At 45.1% G+C, this 21,417-nt stretch overlaps 1 protein-coding gene across 1 annotated transcript in view; it reads right to left on the reverse strand.

Moving 5' to 3' along the window:
• CCDC102A (coiled-coil domain containing 102A) overlaps positions 1-20,998 on the reverse strand; it is a 44,965-nt gene extending 23,967 nt beyond the window's left edge. The window contains exons 1-2 of the mRNA XM_031954570.1: positions 20,846-20,998; positions 1,154-2,043 (exon numbers count right to left, since the gene is read on the reverse strand). Of these exons, the coding sequence (XP_031810430.1) occupies positions 1,154-1,825 (672 nt within the window). The 5' untranslated portion in view covers positions 1,826-2,043; positions 20,846-20,998. The remainder of the gene's footprint in view (positions 1-1,153; positions 2,044-20,845) is intronic.
• Between the last annotated feature and the right edge of the window lie 419 nt (positions 20,999-21,417).

Consider the following 21,417-nt stretch of genomic DNA (forward strand, 5'->3'; position numbering starts at 1 on the left):
GCTGGAAGAGAACTTAGCCCTTGTATTTTACAGAAGACCAAACTGGGCACTGGATGGCACAGTAAATAAGAGTGCCAGGCCTGAAGTCAGGAAGGCTCATCTTCATGAGTTCAAATACTTAGCAACTGTGTAACTCTAGATAAGTCACTTAACCCTGGTTGCCACAGTGTCCTCATCTGTAAAATGAGTTGGGGAATGAAATGGCAAATCATTCCAGTATCTGCCAAGAGAACCCCAAAAGGGGGCACGGAGAACTGGACATAGCTGAAAGTGATAACATCAGAAACCAAAAAGGGTTGAGAAAGGATAATCAGGGGAAATGGCACGTTCTCGTCCCATGGCCAGCTGGCAGTAAAGCAAAGATTGGCACCCAAGTTGTAGGGCAGGATTCCTCTCACTATTAGCCCCCAATTTTCTGGTGCCAGTGTGGTCCTGCATTGTGTTAGGTGTGTAGCTAGTGCCTATGTGATTGGATTTGCCCTAAGTGATAGGGATTCTTAAAACTCAAATGATGATGGATTTTCCCAAAGTGTCATAGATCCAAGGGTCCCCTTCTCCCCCAAATTCCTCCAATCCCCAAGCTGTGGTCTCTCAAGAACTGGCTGCCAACAACCAACCACGGGCACCAAGGAATCCATTCTTCCTCTCACGCTGCTCTGGGGGATCCGTGGGCAAGCCCACCATCCGTTCTGGCTCTCTCCAGTTCCCAGACCTTCTGCTGGTGGTAGGGGTCTGGCTTCTGGGTCAGCATGAGGAGAGAAGGGAACCTCTTGGGTTTTGTAAAGGCTAGAGGGGCTGAGTCCAGACTGGGGAAAGGGCTCTTGCCCGCCCCACCACTTCCAGGAACACTCCCTGAAGTGCCTTTGCCAGGGCATTAGTTAGGGGTTATTAAACTTTGCCCACGTTTGCCTTTTCACCCGAGAAACTTTTATGTGACCCTGAGTGCATAGGTTTATAAAATAGGTATACAAATCAAACATTTACTGAAAATAAATCATCATTCCCCCCCCCCCCCCATATAGGATGGCCAACTGCAGTTTAGGACGCTGCTGGGCTATGAGCCCAGGACCGTTAAGTCCTTGGACACCGTGGCACAGGGCGAGGGGGCCGGTTTGGAGGGAGGCAGGGAGAATGTCCCGGCTCACGTGCTTACCTTATTCTTGGCGGGCTTCTCAAAGCCCACGTCCCGCACGGGCTCCTGCTCCAGGCCGCCCCCCTGGCTCTCCTTCTCGGAGGCCTCCCTGTTGTCCAGCTCCTTCTCTCGGCCCCTAGCCTTGTGCTCTTCGTGAGCCTCCGCTCTCTCCTGCCGGTTCTCCAGCTCTTGCTCCTCCTGCAGCCGGGCGCCCCTGAGCCGAGCCACCTCCTTGCCCAGCTGCTCGCTCTGGTTCAGGGCCTCCTGCCGCTCCCGTCGGGCCCCGGTCAGCTCCTTGGTCAGGGCCTCCAGCTTCTGCCGGAGCTGCCGCACCTCCTCCCGGGCCTTGTTGCGTTCAGCCCTCACCTTGCTCCACTTCTCCCTCCAATTGGCCGTGCAGTCTGACCACCAGCGCATGGTCTTCTCCATCTGGGCTGCCCGGGCCCGGGCCTCTTCCAGCTCCCGGAGGCGGAGCTCTTCCCGGCTCTCCCAGTCCCCATCCAGCCCCGGGGAGCCGCCGGGCAGCAGGGGCAGCGGCGGGGGCCCTGGGGAGGGGGTCCCACTCTGGGGGGTGGGCGGCAGGGAATCAGCCAGGCCCATGCGCTCGGGCGAGGGGCTGCCCAGGATGTTCAGGAGGCTGCTCTTGGAGAGCTGGGGAGAGTCGGCCAGCCTGGAGCCGGCACCGTGACTCATGGTGCAGGTGCCGAAAGGCAAGACTTGGGCTCAGGCGTGGCTGGGGGGCCAGCGCCTCGGCTCAGCCGGATCGAGGAGCCGCAGGGGGGCGCCTCGGGCTGATCATTGCGCCCCTCGCGGGGGTCCCACACACGGCGTGTCCTTCCCTGCGCGGTGGCTGGCCACTGCTCATGCCCTCACTGTCCGGCTGGGAAAGGCCAGTCGGGGGTCTTCAGATGCTGGGACAGAAAACAAGAACAATGTTGAGAGTGGCCCCTGCACTCGCATCAGGGCGAACGAGGAGACGGCCTCTATAAAATGTTCTCATACCCGTTACTTTATTTAGCCCACATAACGTCGTCTGTGAGACAGGTGGAGCAGGGATTATTATTCCCCTTTAACAGAAGAAAAGAAAGCCTCAAGGAGAGTCAGAGAGCTTAAGACATCTGCTTAAGACAAGGTCCCACCGCAAGTCCAGGCAGCATTAGGTCTTCTGGCTCCTGGGACACAACCTTCCCCCGCTTCCCACCGGCCGCGTAGTGGGACCGTCGTTTGACCCTGTGGCTGCACGGTGCCAGAGAAAGGGCTCAGACCAGATTCGGTGGACTTGGGTTCGACCCTGTCTCTGAGGCCTTCTGCTCGTGGGGCCATAGACAAGTGACCGTCTGGGAGCCCCAATTTCCTTGTCTGTGGGAGGAAAGGACTGGGGCAGCTGGGGTCCCTTGCAGTCTAGAACTGTGATTGCATGAATCAGGTACTTCAGAACAGGGGCTCAGGCTGGGAAATTTTGCTTCTCAGGTGCTCCTGCTTCCTCTCCCTCTCCCCCTTCACATCTTCCCCTTGTCCCTGCTACCCACTCTGTCTTTCTGCCTGCCTCTTCTCTGCTCAGAAGGAGCTGGGAGTCTATTTTACTTCTCTCCTCCCTTCCCTGCTCAAGCAGCAAAACCCAGTGCAGAAATCCCGGCACTGCCCCAGGGCATCCTGGAAAGCCCCCACCCCACCTCGGACTCCCTGCAGCCCAAGGCTCTGCCTCTCTGAGTTCCTTTCTGTGAGGTCAGGTTACTCTCCTTGATGCCTGCTCCCCAGGATCCCTAGGCTCCATGGCACTTCAAGCTTGCTCTGTCCTCTTGGAGGTTACCCAAGCACTTCTAGACCGTGGGCCTCCAGCTTTGGCCCTTTCTCAGGGTAGTTTCTCTCCCAAATTTATTCCTCACTGTGCAAAGCAGGATTTGGCCCAAAATGTTTTCCGTCAAGCTTCAGGGGCTGCCCTACTCCTAGTATCCAGGGCTTGGTGACCAGATCTAGGTTCTTGCTTCTCCCCTCCATCCCCCTTCTTGGTTTTTATATGTCATTGTTCGGTGTGATGGGAAAGAATACTGACTTTGCTTCAGAGGACCTGGATCGAATGTATTTACTTATGCCATCCTCAAAAGTCCCTGAGGCTCCCAACCAGATGTCATTCTCAGCTCCTCACTGTCTCCTACCTCCCATGCCCAATCCTTGCAGCATCTCTCAGATGAGCCCCCTCCTCTCCTCTGACACTCCTCCCCTCCCCCCCTCTGAGGTAGGCCCTTGTCCCCTCACACCTGGAAAACCTGCTGGTGGGTCTGCCTGCCTCAGGGCTCTCTCCACTACAATCCATCCTCCATCAGTCACCAGAGTACTTTCCTAAAGCTCAAGTCCAGCCATAGTACCCCTCCCCACTCAATAAATTCCAGTGCTTCTCTATCACTGCCTGGATCAAATACAAAATCCTCTATTTAGCATTCAAAGTCCTTCATGCCGTAGCTCCCATCTTCCACCTTCCTGCTTACACGTTGTACTCATGTTTTCTTTGATCCAATGATTTTGCCTCCTTGCTCTTTCTAGAACAAGGCAGTCCATCTCTTAGCTACGGACTGCCCCCTGTGCCTGGAATGCTAGCCCTCCTTACCTCTGGTACTAGTTTCCCTGGCTTCCTTCAAAATCCAAATAAAATCCTACATTCTACTGAAGATGGAGAAGATAACATAAGTACACAGATGACAGAGTGTAATGGGGGCAAAGGAGAGATCTAAAGTGCTCTGGGAAAAGTTATCCTGTCCATGTAAGCTCTGACTGAGTAAAGTGTCCCTCTAGGCTCCTGCATTCCACCTCTCTGGGTGGAGCCTCAGCTTCTTCCTATTCTCACAGTCTCCCCAGGTCTCTCCCCTTCCCACCTAAGTCCCATGCCAGCACACACTGATCCAACATCCAGGACATTTCTGCCATCTTGGCCAAAATGGGTGCTGCCAATTTTACCTTATTGCCTGGAGGGGAAATTGAGGCAGAAGATAGACAAAGAGATAGAGACTCCCTGAGTCTTGAGGGTGGGGAAGGGAAATCAAATAAAAAAAAAAAAAAAAAAAAAAACTTGGGAATGGAACCCAAGAGCCCTGGCTTTAAACCCCTGGTTTGAGGTTGTGTGTGTGTGTATGTGTGTATTGCAGAGGCTGAGCCGAGGTCCAGAAGTGCATACCGAAGACCAGCAGCCGGCGCAGTACCGTACCCAAACTTTTCCTGGAAGATTTCCCTGACCGGTTCATTCACTTTGCTGCCATTGATGGCTCTGAACAAGAAGCTGTGGTATAGTTCTAGATCAGAAATATCAAACTTGCTCCGATCAGATTAAAATATAACTGTCATGTAATTGAATTTACACCAAAATAGATAATGTTAATATATGGTTTTCTCAAGTCAGTTAGCTGGTCTATAGAGTTATCTATGCTTTGGGATTCTCTTTAGGAACCTTTTTAGTAGCATCCTTCCCCTGTCTTGCTCCTTGCTTAACACTTGCTTTAGGTTCATAGTCAAAGGCTCTGGGTTTGAATCTTGGGCTGGGGACTCGGCGTGACTCTAGGGAAGTTACTTCCCCCCTGTGGATCTCAGTTTACTCCTGTATAAAATGAGAGGAGCATCACTAAGATCCCTTCCAGCTGTAAATCTACAATCCATTGCCCTCCTACAGTCTGTGGAATCTCCATCAGGCCCCGGGAAGTCAAGCAGCAGCCAAGCTAACCCCCCCCCCCCCAGCGCTCAGATCTCCCCCTTGATGGGGACTGCAGTCACTCAGGGTGGGGAAAGGAGGGTCCCGTGCCAGACAGAGGGTGTCTGGGTTTCTGGCCAACATCCTGCCATTGTCTTCCTCTGCCTCCCCCTCGCCACGCCCCCTACCCAAGTGAGGCTCCACACACATACATGTACACGCTCACCATAACCCCAAAGCCACATTCGCATCATAACTCCCCACACAGAGACCCAGGCGGTGCAGGAGTCACTCGCACTCGCACAAGCGCACGGGAAATCAGTCATACATGTAATGCACATAGCATCACACGGCGCCGTGCCGCACACACGCATTAAGCCCTTTCCTGCATTCTTGGAGCAGCTCCACATGGGGAGGAAAAATACTTTGGAAAGCCCTGAAAGCAGGAAACCAGAGAGGCTCCCGGCGAGCCAGGCGGTCTGCCTGCATTCATGTCTGCTCTCAGCCAGGCCTAGGGGCTACTGGGGATGGAGCGCCCCCCCCACCCCAACCCTCTCCTCCTGCCAGGACCAGACCCCAAATTCAGAGGAAAACAAAGCAGAGAAGACGTTCCTGCATGGGCGGGGGCAGGGGGGGCAGACGTTCCTGTAGGAAACGGGCAGGGATGGGGTCTGCCTACAGCCCCATCCTCCTCCCTCCTCTGCTCCCTGGCCCAGATATGTGGCTGGGTCCCAGCATCTCCAGCCAAGTGATCCAGGGGCTCGGCCAGCATTAGAGGTTGGGGGTTGGGAGGAGGAAGGTGAGAATCTGCCTTTCTCTCGGACCTTTCCAGGAAATTCTCCACTGTAACTGGGTGGGGGAAGGGAGAGCAAGAACAAGCCACCCATTGCTCACTAATATACTACAGATTTACCACATGAAAGACCAAGGCCAGACGTCTGACAGACAAAGGGGGTGGAGAGAGGGACACGGGGAGCCAGGAAAGGCCTCCACCAATTTTCCACTCAACCATTCACAGCCTTACAGCCAAATCTCACAGGGCCCTGGGAGGAAGCATGAGGCTGGTCCCAAGCCCCCTTAAATGTCAGGACTGTGGATCTGAGTTGGAAGGGACTCCTTCACTGTATAGATAAGAAATTGTGGCCCCAAATACTAAATGACTCGCCCGGAGTCTCATAAGCCAGTCCCACGTCCCTGGTAGCCGGCCGCTCCTCCAGGTTCCTAGAACATCCATGAAGTTCGACTACATGTAAAGCCCCATGACAAAGGGAGAGGCAAGCTTACAGCCTAGCAGGGAAGGGCTAAGATAATAGCAATGGGGCTAAGGCATTTTGGTAAAGGAATTGTGGCAGGGCTTATGATGTGAAGGCCTTTGGGGGAGAGAAGGCAGCAGGAGCCTTCCGGATGAGGTGGTGTGCAGGGCCAGGAGGTAGGAATCCATCCCAGGTCTTGAATCTTACGGTAACTCAGCTGCCAACGTCTCTTTTCTATTATTAATAGCAGAGACACACTTGGTAATGCTATGAATTGGAAATCTAGCGACTGAAACAAAATGCAAACACTCCTCAGTGGTTAAAGGCAAACCTCTGAACTTCAGACAGGAAAAAGGGGCCACAGGGAGACTAAAGGCATGTGAGAGAAAGACACTTGAGACAATGGTATAATACACTTTACTCTGATGTGTATCTCAGCTATTTACATCTCTGTCTGAGTAACAAGGTCCCGGGCTTAGGGGGCTAATCATTTACTTCCCAGTAGGTCTCGTTTGTCTATGGGAACTTCAAAGGATGGACTTCGTATCAAACCTAGATTTTAAGTCAGGTATTCCTGACTCCAGGCCCAGCACTCTGGTAGCAGAGAGGATGGAAAGGAAAGAAGTACAAGAGACGGTTATTTAAAGCCCTCCAGAATACGGCCCCAGCTTACCCTTAGAGACTTATTACACATGAACTTCCCTTTATAATCTAGGTACTTGGACTATTTCATAAGCTACATACTATTTGTGAGGCATATGTATATTCTCCCACTCCCATGTCATTGTTCCCACAGTTCCCTCCTTTCTCCCTCCTCTCAAGTTTATCCATTCTTTATATCCCAGCTCCTCCGGAAAGGCTTCTCTAATTTCTCCCTTCTTCCTCTAAAACTAGTGTTGGAGATGTTCCCCAAACTTGACCTCCCCTCTCCTGTTCTTTGCTTCTTCACGGTCTGTCTCTCTATCATAACTGGAATGTGATCTCTACATTTCTGCCTCTTAAGAGCTGTTTCCCTCAGACAGCTGCCTCCTACAGACAGATCTTTCTGAATTCCCTCCTCACTTGAGAGTTCTGTCTCTCTCAAATTATCTTGCATTTACTTGTCTGCATGTCGTGTATCCCTCAAGTAGAATGTAAGCTTCTTGAGGGTTGGAAAAATTTTTTGTCTTTTAACATTCACAGTGTCCTTGAAAATTATCAGCAATCAATCAAAAATTCACTAAGTACCTACTGTGTGACACTTAAATGTTTGTTGGATTGAGCTGAAGAGATATAGATCACCAAGAGGGTAGTGACAACCACCTTTTTTTGCCTTTCTTTTTATTCCTAGCAGTTAGTAGTGCTCCAAGCTCACAGAAGCCAATAAAAAAAAAGAAAACCAATAAATGCTTATTGACCATTTCTCTCTTGATTGCTTTAGTAACTATATTAACAAGAATTTTCAAAACTTTTTCAGAAGCTTTAAAGGGAAGAAATGTGCCTTATTTTTCTGGAAGCTGACGGAGTCTTCAGAAATTCTTCCAGTGAGGAGGATAGGTGAATGGTGGTGCAACAGAGAGATTTGTGGAGTATATAAGAGAATCAGGTTTTGGGGGAAAGAAAACAAGCCCATAGATAAGAATAAGCTCTTCCTATCTATTAAATGATTTTCTGGGTTTCCACTGGCTCTTGGACCTGATTGCCTCCAATTATGGGCTCTGCTGTGAGTCTTAGAAAGGCATACCATATGTTGTTTGCTCTTGTTGTGCAGTCGTGTTTCACTCTTCATGACCCCATAGACCACGACAAGCCAGGCTCTTCTATCCTCCACTATCTCTCAAAGTCTGTCTAAATTTGTGTTCATTGTTTCTATGACATCATGCATCTCATGCTCTGCTTTCTCCTTTCCCTTTTGCCTTCAATCTTTCCCAACAAGGGTCTTTTCCAATAAATCCTGTTTTCTCATGTGGCCTATTTTGGTTTAAATACTTTTTTACGCTTTCGCTTCAACATTTGACATCCCTGTAAATAATCTGAATTGACTTCTTTTTAACCACTGACTGATTTGATCTCCTTGCTTACTCTCATTAGTATCCTGCATCGCAATCAGAAAACATTAATTCTTCAGCACTCAGCTTTCCTTAGTGTCCAACTTTCACAGCCAATACTGCCACTGGAAAGATCATAGTTTTGACTTATGTCGATCTTTGTTGACAAGATGACGTCTCTGCTGTCCAGACTTGCCATTGCTTTCCTTTCAAAGAGCAAACATTTTTTAATTTCAAGGCTGCAGTCATGCTCTGCAGTGATCTTGGCAACCAAGAATATAAAATCTGACACTACTTCCATTTCTTCTCCGTCTATTTGCTAGGAATTGATGGGACAGTTGTTTTTTTTTGTTAACCTTCAAGCCATCTTTTACACTTTCTTCTTTCATGCTCATCAAGAGGCTTCTTAATTCTTTGTGCCATCAGAGTGGTATCATATATATGTCTGAGATGATTGTTCTTTCTCTTAGCAGCTTTAATTCTAGTTTTTGATTCATCCAGCCTGGCATTTCACATGATGCACTCTGCATATAAATAAATAAAGGTGACAACATACAGTCTTGTCACACTCTTTCCATCTTAACCAATCCGTTATTCTATGGTTGGCTCACATATGGATTCCTGAGAAGAACAAGTAAGATGATTGGATACTCTGATCTCTTTGAGGACTTGCCACTTTTTGTTGTGATCCACACAATCAAAGGCTTTAGTGTAGTCAATGAAGCTTTAGGAGATGTTTTTCTGCAACTCTCTTGCTTTCTCCATAATCCAGAGACTGTTGGTAATTTGGTCTCCAATTCCTTTGCCTCTTCAGAAACCAGCCTGTTCTTCTGGTAATTCTCAATTTACGTACTGCTGAAGACAAGCTTACAGAATCATAAGCAATCTTGCTGGCATGTAAAATGAGCACAATTGTAATTTGAACATTCCTTAGCATGGCCTTTTTTTAGAATTGGGATTATAAATCGGTCTTTTCTAATTCAGTGGCGGTTGCTCCAAATTTGCTGGCATACTGAGTAAAGCATTTTAATAGCATCATCTTTTGGGGTTTTAAATAGCCCAGCTGGAATTCCATCACCTCCACTAATTTTATTGTTAACAATGCTTCCTAAGGCCCACTTGACTTTATTCTCCAAAATGTTTGACTCAAGATCAGTAACCATACCATCATGGTTATTAGTGATGTTAAAATCTTGCATAGTTCTCTTCTGTATTTTTGCCTCTTCTTAATCTCTTCTGCTTCTTAAATTCCTACCATTTTTGTTTTTTATCATGCCCAATTTTCCCATAAAACATTCCCTTGATACTTCTAATTTTCTTGAAGAGAACTCTTATATTTCCCATTCTATTGTTTTCTTCTATTTCTTGGCATTATTCACTTAAGAAAATCTTCTCTCTCCTATTCTCTGGAATTCAGCATTCAGTTAGGTATATCTTTTCCTTCCTGTTTTCCCTTTTATTTTTCTTTTTTCTTCAGCTATTTATAAAGCCTCATCAGACAGCCATTTTGCTCCTTGCTCTTCTTTTTCTTTGGAATGGTTTTTATTACTACTTTGTTGTCCTAGTTGCCCTATGCCATATATTATTTTTTATTAAATAGAGAAAGACTTCTGACACATTAAATGCACCCCTTCTAGTGAACTTGTGAAAAGACATAAATAAGAATTGTACATGATGAATGGGTTGCAACCAATCATCATTTAGAAATTTAGAACTAGAATGGACCTCAGAGGCCACTGAGACAAACTGTCTTATTAAAAACAATAAGAAAATAGACCAGAAGTTAAATGACTTGTCTGTGGTCATGTGTTATGAGTGTCTGAGATGGGATTTGAACCCCATCTTTTTTAATTCTAAGTCCAGTTCTTTATCCATTGCATGATATTACGCTGCCTCTTAATGAGATAAGATTTCAGATCCATTTGAGGATTTGAGGTACTTGATTGACAAAGACCTAATTCATCATGGTGTAGAGGTGACCCTGAGTGGTCCAAGTCTATAGCAAGTTAAAGACAAACTCACAGGTCCTACGATGCTGGAAAGATTTCAAATAAGGGCCCAATAACAGACTGCATTGTGGTCATCAGAGAACCTCAGGATGGCTGCTGAGTGATATAAATTTTAGTTATGGCAACTCTCAAAGATTATCTATTAATTTCTGTTGTGCTAATTCAGTCATTTCAGTCACATTCAACGCTTTAAAACAGATAAAAATATCTGATAAAGCGACTTTGCCTGACAACGTGCATAACATTTTTCCCTAGTGTTCCCTACTTCTCTTTGAAGAGAAAGGGCAGGTATTTCATTAACTAATCCCTATGGTCGTTAGGACTCATAAATGTTCAAAAGTCCATTAAAAATGGTCAAAGAATATGAACATGCAATTTTCAGATGAAGAAATTAAAACAATCTAAGTCATACAAAAAAATGCTCTAAATCACTATTGATTAGGGAAATGCAAATTAAAACAACTCTGGGGTACCACCTCTCACACCTATCAGATTGGCTAAAATAACAGGAAAAGATAATGATAAAGTTTGGAGGGGATTTGGGAAAACTAAGACACTAATATATCATTGTTGGAGCTGTGACCTGATCTACCCATTCTGGAGAGCAATTTGGAACTATACTCAAGGGGCTATTAAACTGTGAAATCCTTTGATTCAGCAGTACTACTGGCCTGAATACTAAAGAGATTATAAAAATGGAAAAAGACCTATATGTACAAAAATTTTTGCAGTTGATCTTTTTGTGATGGAAAGGAATTGAAAATTGAGTGGGCATCCATCAATTGGGGAATAGTTGAATAAGTTATTGTATATGAATGTATATGAATTAATGGAATACTATTGTTCTATAAGAAATGATAAGCAGGAGGATTTCAGAAAAGCCTAGAAAGATTTATTAGAACTGATGCTAAGTGAAATGAGCAGAACCAGAAGAACATTGTATATAGTAACAATAAAACTGTGCAATGATCAGCTATGATAGATTTAGCTCATCTCAGCAATATAATGATCTAAGACAATTCCAATATATTTGGGATGGAAAATGCCATCCTCATCCAGAGAAAGAACTATGGAGATTAAATACAGATCAAAACATTTAGACTGCCTACTGCCTTGGGGAAGGGGGATTTAAGGGAAAGAGGGAGAAAAAAAAAACTGAAACTCAAAAATCTCACAAAAATGAATGTTGAAAATTGTCTTGACATGTAATTTAGAAAAATTAAGTCATTAAAAACTCTAAGAAATAATTAAAATGGTTTTTAAAAAGCTAAAAATTAAAAGTCTATTTAAAAAAATCTCCAGGATTATGCCAGTCATGCATTTAGCTATTCGGATTAGTAATATGGCACAGTGAATAGAGTGTTGGACTTGAGACTGGGAAAACCTGGGTTTAAATTCTTCCTCATAATAAAGTGAAAACTGCGTGAATGCCCATCAATTGAGGAATGGATGAATATGAATGTTATGGAATATTATTTTTCTATAAGAAATGATGAGCAGGTTGACTTCAGAAAAGTCTGAAAAGAAGAACCTATATATAAGAACCTATTAAGATGTTAAGTGAAGTGAGCAGAAGCAGGAGAACACTGTATGCAGTAACACAGCACTATGTGAGGATGAGCTATGAGAGACTTGGCTCTTCTCAGCAATTTGGTGATCCAAGACAATACTAAATAAGATTTGGGATGGAAAAGGACATTTGGATCTAGAGAGAGAACTATGGAGACTGAATATGGATCAAAGCACAATATTTTCACCTTTTTTGTTTGTTTACATTTACTTTCTCATGTTTTTCCCTTCTGGTCTGATTTTTCTTGTACAACATGACAAATATGGAAATAAATTTCAAAGAATTGTATGTTAACCTATATCAGACTGTTTGCTGTCTTGGGGAAGGTGAAGGTAAAGGAAAGAGGAAAAAATTTTTGGAACACAAAGTCTTACAAAAATGAATGTTGAAAACTATCTTTATATGTATTTGAAGAGATAAAATACTATTGAGAAAAAAAAATAATAAATCTGGATAATACCATTAACCTCTCAATGCCCTGTTTGCTCATCAGTTAACTGGGGATGATACTAGGATCTGGAGTCATTAGGTTGCACCGTGGGATTCAAGAAGACTCATCTTTCTGAGTTCAAATGTGTCCTCAGATACTTCCTAGCTGTGTGACCTTGGGCAAGTCACTTAACCCTGTTTGCCTTATTTCCTTATCTGTACAATAAACTGGAGAAGAAAATAGTAAACGTACCCTACTATCTTTGCAAAGAAAACCTCAAATGGAATTATGAAGAGCTGGACACAACTGAAAATGACTAAATAATAACAACAGCAGGACCCACTTATGGTGAAAAATCAAAGGAGAAAATACACATAAAATGCTTTGAAAATTTTAAGATCTATGTAAAAATCAGCTATGATGATGAATCATGCAACAGCTGAATTCCATAAGAATCACAACTGCAGATGATTCAAAGACAGGGTGAATGAGGGAAGGCTTGATAACTTATAAACAACCATTATAAAAGATTTCATCAAGAATGTCTTGATGTTTATTGAGGATATGTGAAACGTGTATGGGCTTTGGAGTCAGGGGACTTAGATTTGAATCCAGGCTCTGATACTTGCCACACAGTCAGTCAATCAATTAGCATTTAGTAAGCACCTACCACAGTGCCGGATGCTATCAATGCTAGATGACTGACTGCGTGACCTCAAGGAAGTCCCTTAACTCTTCTGTGCCTCAATTTTCTTATCTGTAAAACAAAGCAGCTGGACCAGATGGCCCTTCCTGCTTTAAATCCATGACCCTAAGAAGGACTAGAATCAGTCAAACAGCATTTATTAAGCATTCCTAAGAGCCAGATGTTATGTGATGCTAGACATCGAGGATACAACCAAAACCTTGGAAGGAGAGCCAAGAGCTGCATCTTCAAAGAGGAAGTTGCCACTGCAGTCGGTAGACTCTCTGTGGAAGATTTAAGGAGGGACGTGGACACTGTGCAGATGAGAAGTCATGGGTACGTTATGATCTGCTCTGCTGGGGGGATATCAATCCCCGAGATCCAGGTCACAGAACCGGAAAGCTGGAAGAGACCTCAGCAGCTCTCTAGTCCAACCTGCCCCAAAAAGGGGATCCCTTTCTATAACCCACCCCCAAGTAGTTATCCAGCTCCTGCTCAAAGGCCTCCACTGAGACAGCCCCCCAGACGCAGCCCATCCCACTAGTGGGAGGCTTTCATTGATAGCAGGTTCTTCCAGATATCAAGTCAAATTTTTCCTCTTGTGAAATTTCTGATCACTGCTTCTGGTTCCACTATCAGGGGCCAAAAAAGAGTATTCGGTCTAATAATTCTTGCATATGACAGATGCTTGAAGATGGCTAGCATGTATTGAATGATTTTCTAGGTCTGACTTGCCAGACTATAAACTCCGTGAGGGCAGGTATCCTGCCTTCTCTAAACTTCCTCCTCCTGAGTCTAACACACAATTTGAGGAATCGAAAAGCACCTGTGGTCAGAGCTGGAGAGACAGATTGTGGCCCTGGGGCAGGCCCACACAAAGACTGAACCCTTGTTCACAGACTCCGAATGAGGCTCTAACTAACCACTAAATACTTACCCACAGTAATGATGGGGATTGGGAAGAGCCTTTCAGCCAGGATCTGCAATCTCCTCTCACTCCATATTACCCATTTTCTTGATTAAGAGGAATCCCTTCCTTTTTCATGCCTTCCAAGGAACGATGTGTTTCCGCATAGGGACAGACACACTCTGCCTTACCACCCCAGCAACTCCGCACCAAGACTGCTCCAGTACAGAGCTGGAGGCCACACGCCCCATGAGAGGGGGAGGACTTTAGACAGACCTGTGGCCACAGGCCTGCTGGGCCTGCCAGGCTGGTGAGCCACTGCAGGAAACCTCAATAGGAGGCTGCTTTAATTGGATAAGTACAGGGGGATAGAGAATGGTCAGCCCACAGGAAGCCTTTTTCATATAACCTGCAGGCTGGGCTTGGGTAACTGTGGAGACCCAAGAGCCTAGAAAGGGAATTCTGGCCTGTGCCTTAAAGGGTGACTGGGTCAGAGGGGACATAGAACCCCAGACCTAAAAAAAAATATGTCAGAGGTCATTTAGTCCAATCAAATCTGAACAGGAAACCCTCCATAACAATTTCGACAAGTGGCTTATTTGCTTGGTTTGAGGATCTGCAATGATGGGGAACCCAATACTCCATAAGGCAGCCCGTTCCACTTTTGAATAGCTCTAAATACTATGATTAGGGATATAAAGGTAAGAAATCTGCCTCCATATAACTTCTGCTTTACTAGTTTGGCCCTCTAGATCACATTTGTTCCCTTTTCAGACACTGGGAAATATTTATTATGCTGCCTATAAATTTTGTTCTATTTCTAGTTCTTTCAACCCAAAATCACATGATTCCACTTTCTGTCTCCTTCCTTACTGGGACAGAGGCAAGCAGCTCAGTTTAGGACCCAGAAAGATGGTATCCTGTCCCATCCTTCCCAGATACCTCCTACATGTCTTATGGACCAATTCAAGGCTATGAGCACACTACCATGGCGGGAAGGCACAGAAGCCAGCCCAGCTTATGGAGCAGAGCAATTCCTTTGTCCACTTTATGATTAGTAGGGCAGTCTACAAGGCAGTTTCCCCCCTAGGGGCCTTCTTTAGTGGATCTTCTGAACATCAGGAAAGCCTTCTATACTCTACTCCTCTTGGCTAACCAGTTCAAAGGTATCTCTAAGACTAAGCAATACTTGAGCATTCAGGGGCTTTGGTGCAACAGGCATAGATTTGCCTATCTATTGGAACAGATTTGCACAGATACCTCCCAATTTTCTCATCTAGTATTTCCTTGTAAAAAAGGATTTCAGAAAGGCTGTTTAAGAGTTTAGTTAGTATTTACATAACTCTTTAAGGTTTGTAAAGTGTCAGACATATATTATCTTATTTGATCCACAGTCTTATGGTAGGTGCAATTATTATCCTTGTTTTATAAATGAAGAAATTGTTGCTTCAAGTGGTTAAGTGACTTGCCTAGGGTCACAAGGTAACAAATATCTGAGGTAAGAGTTGAACTTAAGCCTTCTTGAGTCCATCTACTGCATCACCTAGAGTCTATGGTCATGGAAATATAAAATGAACTAGCTTACATGAGTATTGAACCCATGATCCTGGTACTACATCCCCCACCCTGGTCCATGAGCTGTACTCTTCCCCAGAATCCCCACCTAACCAGCTTAAGTACAGAATCACAGCACGTAAGAGCTAAAGGAGAAAACTTAGAAATCCAGTTCAACCTTCTTAAGAGAGGGATAGCATCTAGGAATAAGGAGACAAATAACTAGTCCCTCAGTATTCTGTCCTGGTCAGACTATGTCTGCAACCTTATTTTCAGTTATGGGTAGCATGTGTTAGAAATAACACTGAAATGGCTGTGGTGAAGAAACTGTGATTCCCACTACTGGAGAATCTAAGCTTGGTACACTGCTTGAGTTTGGAAGTTCTGAGATACAATGGTGCTAAAACCAATCAGGCACTAGGGTGGTACTGGTGCCAGACAGTACCAATATGCTAGGCTCCTGAGACAGGGATCCATAGTCTACCAAAAGTGGTGAAGTGGTATAGCTTGGAAATAGAGCAAGTCAAAGTTTTTGTGATAATCAGCAGTGGGATTGGGTCAATGAATGGTTCCTATACTTCCATCCTGAAGGAAGAAAGGAAAAAGGGAAGAAGGATGGATGGAAAGAAATAAGGAAGGGAGGGAAGAAGGACACTGATAAGCTGGAGATTTATTTAGAAGGAAATCAGGAGAGTTGGTGAAAGAGTTCATGGTTGAAGTGCCATTGAGATTTATGGGGGATGGAGGTAGGATATGAAGGGCTTGTTCTGTTTCCTTCCAAAACGCAGAACCAGGAGAAATGAGTGGAAGTTAAAAGAAACCAATTTAGGTTTAATGTCAGGAAAAAACTCCCTAACTTTTAAAGATATCCAAGAATGGAAAGGCTACTTCTGGAGGCAGTGAGTGTGCTGTCATTGGAAGTCTTGAAACAGAAATTGGATGAGCGCTTGTTAGGTGCATCGATGCACTGGTATTTATTTGGGTATGAATTGGATTAGATGACTTCTGAGGTCCTTTTCAACTAAAGACATATGATGCTACTAAGAGTCAAGTTAATCTTTCTAACTGTACCCTTGATCTCATTCTACCTTCTTTCCTCTAAAACCTTGCTCCAGCAATATCATTTCATTTGTCATTTTTTCCCATATCTACCCACATATATACTCAGATTGTCCCAAATCACAATAAAAGGAAACTTTGCTTTAGCCTTTTTAAATCTCATCCAGCTGGGTGTTGCAGTGGATAGAGTATTAGAGTTAGGAAGACTTCCCTTCCTTAGTTCAAATATGGCTTCAGGAACTTCCTGCATGTGTAACCCTGGGCAAGACACTTCACCCTGTCTGCCTCAGTTTCCTCATCTGTAAAAATGAGCTGGAGAAGGAAATGGCAAACCACTCCAGGATCTTTGCCAAGAAAACCTCAAATGAGGTCACAGAGAGTCGGACATAACTGAACAACAACAAATTCTGCTTGATTTCTACTAAACTTTTTGAAAAGAATAAAACCTGACAGCTTTATTTCCTCACTTCTCACTCTCTCCTTACCCCTTAAAATTAGGCTTCCACCACCACTACTTTATTGAAACTTCTCTAAAGACAAAAGGTCTGGAAGACTAAATCTAATGGCCTTAAAAAATTACCTTTATCCTCTTTGTGGCTTTCTGGCACTGATGATTGCTTCCTCTTCTTGGACACTTTGGTCTCCCTTGGCTTCTGAGAGAGACATCACCCTCTCCTGATCCTCCTTTTATCTTTCTAACCATTCCGGTGTTTTTCATTTGTTCCTTACTTTTTCAATCCCTTAATGTAGGTTTCTAGTGGTCTGTTCTTGGCCATATTCATTCTCATTCTCTGTTTTTCTGCCTGTCTCTCCCTCTGTTTCTCTGTATGGGTGTCTCTGTCTCTCTATGTTTCTTTCTGTCCCTGTTTGCCTATCTCTCCCTCTGTTTCTTGGTATGTGTCTATCTCTCTCTGTCTCTCCCTGTCTCTGTCTGTCTTTCTCTCTGTTTCTGTATGTATGTGTGTGTGTCTATCTCTCTATGTCTCTCCCTGTCTCTGTTTCTCTCTGTTTCTCTGTGTGTGTCTCTATCTCTCCTTGTCTCTGTTTGTCTCTCCCTCTGTTTCTCTGTGTGTGTCTCTATCTCTCCCTGTTTCTCTCTGTCTCTGTTTGCCTATCTCTCCCTCTGTTTCTTGGCGTATGTGTGTCTGTTTGTCTGTTTCTCTGTGTCTGTGTCTCTCTATGTCTCTCCCTGTCTCTGTTTGTCTCTCCCTCTGTTTCTCTGTGTGTGTGTGTCTGTCTCTGTCTGTCTCTAAGCGATTTGCCAGAATCACACAGCTACTATGCCTCTGAGAATGGTTGTCCTGACTCCAAGGCCAGTGTGTCACCCAGCTGCCCTGTTAGTCTCCTGCTATATTCTCTCCCTCAGCAATCTTATTTACTACCTTGGCTTCAGCTAGCATTTCTATGCAGACAATTCCCAAATCTCTAACCCTCCTATTCTTTCTCTCTTTTGACCTCCGACCAACAACCCCAAATGGATATTTTTATTTGTATGTCCCACCAACACATTTAATTCAGCTCATCCATAACTGATTTCATTATCTTTCCCCTTAAAATTACTTTTCTTTCTGATTTTGCCATTTCTGTCTGTGACAACACAATTTGTCTTGCTTCTAATGTTCATAACTTCAGTTGTACCTTAAATTTTTCCTTTTCCTCACCACACATATCCAATCAATTACAAAATCCTGTTAATTTTTTAAAAAGAGATATACATATCCCGTACAAGAGATTTCTTTGTACTTTGCCTTCATTGATTAGTCAAAAAATAAACTTTTATTATGAAAAAATTCTTTGATGCCATCTTTGCAACATCTTTTAAATTCCCTGCACATTATTCCAATAGGGACTAATAAGAGGATAATGTCTCACTACTACCTGCAAGGACTATTGTAATGGTTTTCTTATAGATCTTGCCTTCATTACTGTTTTAGTCCTGATCCTTCTTTTGAGCATCTCCAATTGACTTTAGGATATTTTTACTTGTCCTACTAATATATAAAATTCAACATGTCCAAATGACTTCATCATTTTCCCCCTTAAACTTACTTCTTAATTCAATAAGTATTTAAGTTCCTACTATATGTCAGGCACTGTGCTAGTCGGATAAGGCTACAAAAACAAAACCCAGAAATAATCCCCACCCTCAAGGACCATAAGTTCTACTGAGGGAAATGATAACAACAGTAAAATAACAAAGATAGTAGGTTAAGATTAGCAAAAGATTTATAAACATTACCTTATTTAATCATGCACACAAGTAAGTATGAAATACAAAGTAATTTAGTGAAGAGAAGGAGGGCTAACAACTGAGGAAAGTATAGCAGCATAGACTGAAAAAACTGAAGGGAGCCATAGAGGTCATCCAGTCCAAACTCCTCAACAAGATTATGTGACTTGTTCATGGTCCCAAAGATAGTAAACCTCAGAGTAAGGTTAATGGCCTTTTGCAGAAGGTGACCTGAGACTTGAAGGAAGGTAGGGATTCCAACAGACAGAAGTGAAGGAAACAATTCTAGGCGTGGGGCACAGCCCATACAAAAAGCAGAAGGCAGGATATGGAATATGGAATATCACATATGGGGAATACTAGGTTGATCAGTTTCTTGGGAACAAGGAATATATGAGAGGGAATAAAAAGAAAGAGTAATAATAATAATAGTAATAAGAGGGAAGAAGAATTTCACAGGAGTGGAACTCTGACAGGCTTAAAATATCAAACAAGCATTAAGTTATTTTAAATGATCTTTCTTGTTCATGTTATCTAGTCATGTCACTTAAGTGCTCAAAATTTTCTGGGTTTCTCTACTGCCTGCAGAATAAAGATCAAACTCCTCTGCAAGGCACTGAGACCCTTAATAATATATGACAGTGGCCTGTCTTCCCATTTCTACCTCAAACTATTCCCTTCTGTATATTCTGTACTTCAGACAAACTGGACTACATTCTCCCCGTCCCCCACCAAACAAAACTCCTTCATCTAGCCAACCACTGTACTTTTGCTCATCCTTTTCCTTTTGTCTAGAAAATCCTCCCTTTCTTCCTTCACCAGCTGAATTCTTATTCTTCCTTTAAAATATAATGTAAATCACCCTTCTAGGAAGCTTTCTCAGAACTCCTATAAGGATTTTCTCCCACAAATTTCATCACATCTTCTTTTGCATTTCTATGCTAAATTGTGTATTATGGGTAGCTGTATCTGTATCCCTATAAATACTGGGAGTGGGTGAGTGGATGACATGTGTCTCCTCTAAGTGCCAGACTAAATACAAGAGGTTCATCACTAGATGGACTGCAGGGTGATGGATTTTTTGGATACAGCAACTTTTCTCTAATTCTTTGAGGGCCTGAATCAAAGGAAATGCCCACAAAAAATAGAATCCCATATGCTTATAGGTCTTATATTGATCTTCTGTAACATTGATCCCCCACACACTATAGGGATGATTTCTTTTTTTAAGGCCCATCACTCTCTCAGACACCTAGCACAATGTTGTGCACACAAGAGTGGCTTAATAAATGGGATTTTTTTTTTTTTTTTTTTGGTTTGATCATTTGTTACTTCAAATCAGAGAATTCATGAGAACTTAAGAGCTGTACCCGTAACAGTTATTAGAAATCGTTTGCACAGTTTCGATGTTAGCAGGACCCTACATGCCCGTCTGATAGATGAAGAAACTGGAATCCACTCCCTACTTTCAAGCCAGACTGGGCAACTTGCCTTTCTCCTGCCAGCCCCCCCCCCACCTGCTTACTGTGGCCTCTGATAAACGCATCGAATTTCCAGATGTGCATTCCTGCCCCCACTCAATTCTCCCTCTTTTCCAAGAGACAATACTCGAATCTTCATCAAAAACCCAGAGCGCAATCACTAGGGCCAGAACCAACGCTTCTCCTAATTCATCACGATAGTTACCACCTTACCTCCCCTACCTCCCCTTCCCCTCCCGCTACCTCAGCGCCCAATGACTTCCCATCTCCCCCAACACCGGGAGGTCCCGCCCAGCCCCCTCTGCGAGGGCCTCATTGGCCCCTCCGAAGTGGGGGGCAGACCGAGAGGAGAGGGTTCCCCACGAGGATTGGCTGCCAGTGCTAGTCTATCCCACGCTCGCCATGGTGACCACGTTAAGTTCGGTGGGGAGAGCTCCAAATCCCACCCCTGGCCGCCCCCACTCCCGGACCGCTGCATTCCAAACCCCGGCGCCCCCTCCCCCCGGCATCCAGGCTAGGGCCGGTGAGGGAGGTATTCGGTCCCCCAGGAGACAGACACACAAACACACTCCCCACTCCACCCCCACTCCCAACCTCCGCCAAAAAAGTTGGGAGAAGAAAGGTGAGAGTTGAGACTGTCGAGCTTCTGAGCTAGTGGATGCCCACCCCACTCCCTACTCCCCGAAACTCGGGAATTTCGTACTTGCCCTGGGTCTTAAAGTTTCAGTGCTCGCGTTCAACTCCTGCCTGCCCAAAGGAAGGGGCGTGAAGGGTTTCTCCGGGATGGCCCGGGATGAACACGGCTCTCGCTCCCCCGCGGCGCCCGACTCACCTGGACCACCTTGCTCCCCTCCCAGCCCGGCCCGGCCTGGCCCGGCTCGGCTCGGCGCGGCTCAGCCCTGTGCAAAGGCAGAGCGGAGCGGGCTTGGAGCAGCCGGCGGCCTGGGCAGCCGAGATTCCAGCAGCGGCGGCGGGAGGAGGGACCAAGGAAGCGGAGTCTCCTCCTCCCGGGGGGAGGGGAGAGAGAGAAAGGCGAGGAGAACGGTCCGGGGAAGGGGCCGGCGCAGCCAGGACGGGCGGGCCGCTAGTGCCGGACTCACCTCGGCCAGGTTCGGCCCGCCCGCTTCTCTGGCCGAGTTTGGGTCTGACTCCGACGGGCTGGTTCATCCGCGTCCGATTTGGCTCGGTCCGCTTTAGGAGAGGCTGCCCGGCGGCCCGCTGCCTCCCGGTGACCCGAAAGAAGAGCCCAGCAGGCGCGGTTCCCGAGCTTTGGTTGGGGAAAGGGTCAGTTTTGTTGTTATTCAGCCGTGACCACGGACCGCCGTCCCTCACCATCTTCCAAAGTCTGCCCAAAGGAACTCATGTTCCTTTCTTCCAAGAAACTATTCGTTCCGCCCTCTGCCG

The sequence above is a fragment of the Sarcophilus harrisii genome, chromosome 2, assembly GCF_902635505.1.
Source record: "Sarcophilus harrisii chromosome 2, mSarHar1.11, whole genome shotgun sequence".
NCBI lineage: Eukaryota > Metazoa > Chordata > Mammalia > Dasyuromorphia > Dasyuridae > Sarcophilus > Sarcophilus harrisii.